The 3,328-nt window shown below is 41.9% G+C and overlaps 1 protein-coding gene across 1 annotated transcript in view; it reads right to left on the bottom strand.

The window, feature by feature from the left end:
* Window positions 1-1,075: 1,075 nt before the first annotated feature.
* The window catches only part of LOC133608246 (uncharacterized), a 5,377-nt gene continuing 3,124 nt past the window's right edge, over window positions 1,076-3,328 (bottom strand). Inside the window, exon 2 of the mRNA XM_061963452.2 lies at window positions 1,076-2,785. Coding sequence (XP_061819436.2) covers window positions 1,905-2,785 — 881 coding nt within the window. The 3' untranslated portion in view covers window positions 1,076-1,904. The remainder of the gene's footprint in view (window positions 2,786-3,328) is intronic.

Below are 3,328 nucleotides of genomic sequence, written 5' to 3'. Positions count from 1 at the left end.
CCCCCTTCAAAACAAAAGTTTACTAAAAACAGTCACTTTTGCCTCTTTGAGCTGTAATTTGACCCCTTTAACATGCTTCAAAACTCACCATATTTGACAGACACATCAGGACTAGCAAAAATTGCCATCTAATAAAAAAAAATTAAAAAAATAAATAAAAAAAAAACTCAAAATTGCGCTCTAGCGCCCCCTAGGAAAAACCACAGACAAAACTGCTTGTAACTTCCGGTAGGAATGTCGTAGAGACATGAAACAATAAACTCTATGTAGGTCTGACTTAGACCTAGATTTCATACATTGACATCCTTCAGCAAAAATCAACAGGAAGTTGGCAATTCCCCCTTCAAAACAAAAGTTTACTAAAAACAGTCACTTTTGCCTATTTGAGCTGTATTTGACCCCCTTAACATGCTTCAAAACTCACCATATTTGACAGACACATCAGGACTGGCAAAAATTGCGATCTAATAAAAAAAAACAACCCCAAAACTCAAAATTGCGCTCTTCCCCCGAGGAAAAAAACACAGACACAACTGCTCCTAGGAAGAAAACTCAAGACAAAACTGCCTATAACTTCCTGTAAGAATGTCTTAGAGACATGAAACAAAAACCTCTATGTAGGTCTCACTTAGACCTACATTTCATATATTGACAACCCCCAGCAAAAATCAACAGGAAGTTTGCAATTCCCCCTTCAAAACAAAAGTTTTGTAAAAACAGGTCGCCTATTTTCAAACATTATCTCCTCTGAGCGCGTTAGTCGTTTCGGCTTCAAACTAGCACAGGAGAGAGATTGAACCCTTCTGATTAAAAGTTGACCAAAGAGTTTTAATTACTGCTCCGGTTTGGATTTTATGTGCCTTCAAAGTCGGTCCCGTCCATCGCTGCTTGCAGCTTTAATTTTTTGTTTGTAATTCGTTTATAATCTTCATTATTTACTTCGTTATGTCTCTATATACATATTTATTTATTTTTTGTTTTAATTAATTTTGGCCAAAGGGAGCACATTTCAATTTCTTACACATTGTTGTCTTACGTCAGAACCGGAAGTCGTAAAATCAGCTGCTCACCTAGCCGTGTTTTTTCGGGGGATGAATAGGGAAATCCTTCTTTAGCTGCCGTCTTGTTTTATCATATATTGCTGCCTTCGCACCTGTCAATGTTTACTTTTGTATGCACATTAAATCAACAACAAAAATCCTGACTTTGGAGCAATGTTCACGGACTCTAGTATTTGGCTCTCTATTAGATGCAATGTTTTTTTCCGTATTGGGACCACGATTTATGTCCTGACTTGTTCACACCTCCTCATATGGAAGCTACTTTTCCTTCTTGGTGTCTCAAGAAGGGTAGAAACACAAGAACACACACACTGTTAGAATAATTGTTTCTAAATTATCACAAAAGCTTTTGTATCACATTGAGTTCCTGGCAGGGGGACGGGAGCTGTCTTTAGGGCCTACCAGGAGGAAGGCTCGTAAAACTCCGCTGTGACTTCAAAGCGGACAGATGGCAGGATCTGCCCAATTTCCAGACGAACTCTTTTTGAAGTATTTCACGAACCCTTTTTGAACAATTTTACGACCTCTTCTTTTGAACTTTTCGGTAACCAAAGGCAAACGCTGTTTACGACCCACTTCCCTCTGAAAGCAGCTGTGTGGTGGGGGGAGAAAGTCAAATAAAGAAGGAGTGCAATCTTTTGGCAGAGTGTGGGTGACACTGTAAGAGGTTTTCTCCTCAATATTGAGTCCAAATTGAATTCTGCCACTGTTTGATTCTTTGCCTCTTGTCTTGTTTAATAGATGTCATCAGTGTTTGAACCTGACACACACACACACACAAACACACACACACGTCCAGTTTATCAGCTCTTGCAAGAAAGTCCAAAGTCCTGACAGTTTTGTTTATTTGCTGCTGCTCTGGCCAGCACACTTGTGGTCGTCGACCTGATACTTAAAAAAGAATCTTTCCTCACAGACGCCGCAACTCAAGCTTTCCCTGCCAGAGTGCGTCCTGGCGTGCCTCGCCATGGCCGCGGGGTGACCGAAGCTTTTGCCGCACACCGAGCAGGAGAAGGGTTTCTCGCCCGTGTGCCTCCTCATGTGCTGCACCAGCGTGGAGCGCACGTTGAAGCTGGCTCCGCACACCGAGCAGGAGTGCGCCTTCTCCCCCGTGTGCGTCCTGGTGTGCGTTCTCATGGTGGCCTTCTGGGAGAAGCTTTTGCCGCAGAAGGAGCAGGAGAAAGGCTTGTCGCCCGTGTGCGTCCGCTGGTGTTTAGTCAGCGTCGAGTAGTCGCCGAAGCGCTTGTCGCACGCCGAGCAAGAAAAGGGTTTCTCCCCCGTGTGCGTTCTGGTGTGTGTGATCATGGTGGTCTTCTGGGAGAACCTTTGGCCGCACACTGAGCACATGAAGGGTTTCTCTCCCGTGTGAATCATTGTGTGTCGTCTTAAATTTGCCTTGTTGCTGAAAGCTTTGTCACAGCGAGAGCATTTAAAGTGCGTGTTTGTGTCGTCAGGGTGACAAGTCTTATCCGCCTTCGAGTCTTCGCCATCAGAGTCGGGCGATGTCGCGTCGTCATGATCTGATACCGGAGCCAGGAGGATCTCTGCTGGTGGTCCCGCCCCACTGTGGTCTCCTTGGTCTTCACTCTTCACAATGACACGAGTCAGAGGAAAAGTGGCCTCCTCTTCCTGGCTAATGCGGTGCTCCTCCGCTTCATCCTTAATGTGGGGGGGCTGTGGCTCCTCCTGCTCCACCTTGGCGGTCCACTCAGGGGAAAGAACTTCTGCAGGACACAAGAGGACACGTGTGTTGTGACTCTGAATATGAACTTTTTTTAAGCGGGTAATATATTTATATTTTCTTCCCATTAGTAAAAAAATAAACGGGTATATTCTTGTAATTATGTATTATTATGTATCCTGTATATTGTACATTGTTGTGTATTTTACTGTAAATGTTGTAATAGCAGATGGTTATTTATTGTGTATTTAGTAAGTAATTATCAATCAGGTAATAACATTAAAACATCATGTAAAAAAGGAATCTATATATACAGGTAAAAGCCAGTAAATTAGAATATTTAGAAAAACTTGATTTATTTCAGTAATTGCATTCAAAAGGTGTAACTTGTACATTATATTTATTCATTGCACACAGACTGATGCATTCAAATGTTTATTTCATTTAATTTTGATGATTTGAAGTGGCAACAAATGAAAATCCAAAATTCCGTGTGTCACAAAATTAGAATATTACTTAAGGCTAATACAAAAAAGGGATTTTTAGAAATGTTGGCCAACTGAAAAGTATGAAAATGAAAAATATG

The sequence above is a fragment of the Nerophis lumbriciformis genome, linkage group LG06 (assembly GCF_033978685.3).
Source record: "Nerophis lumbriciformis linkage group LG06, RoL_Nlum_v2.1, whole genome shotgun sequence".
In the NCBI taxonomy this organism is placed as follows: Eukaryota; Metazoa; Chordata; class Actinopteri; order Syngnathiformes; family Syngnathidae; genus Nerophis; species Nerophis lumbriciformis.
The sequence above is the reverse complement of the archived record's forward strand: the minus strand, read 5'-3'. Positions and strand labels throughout refer to the sequence as shown.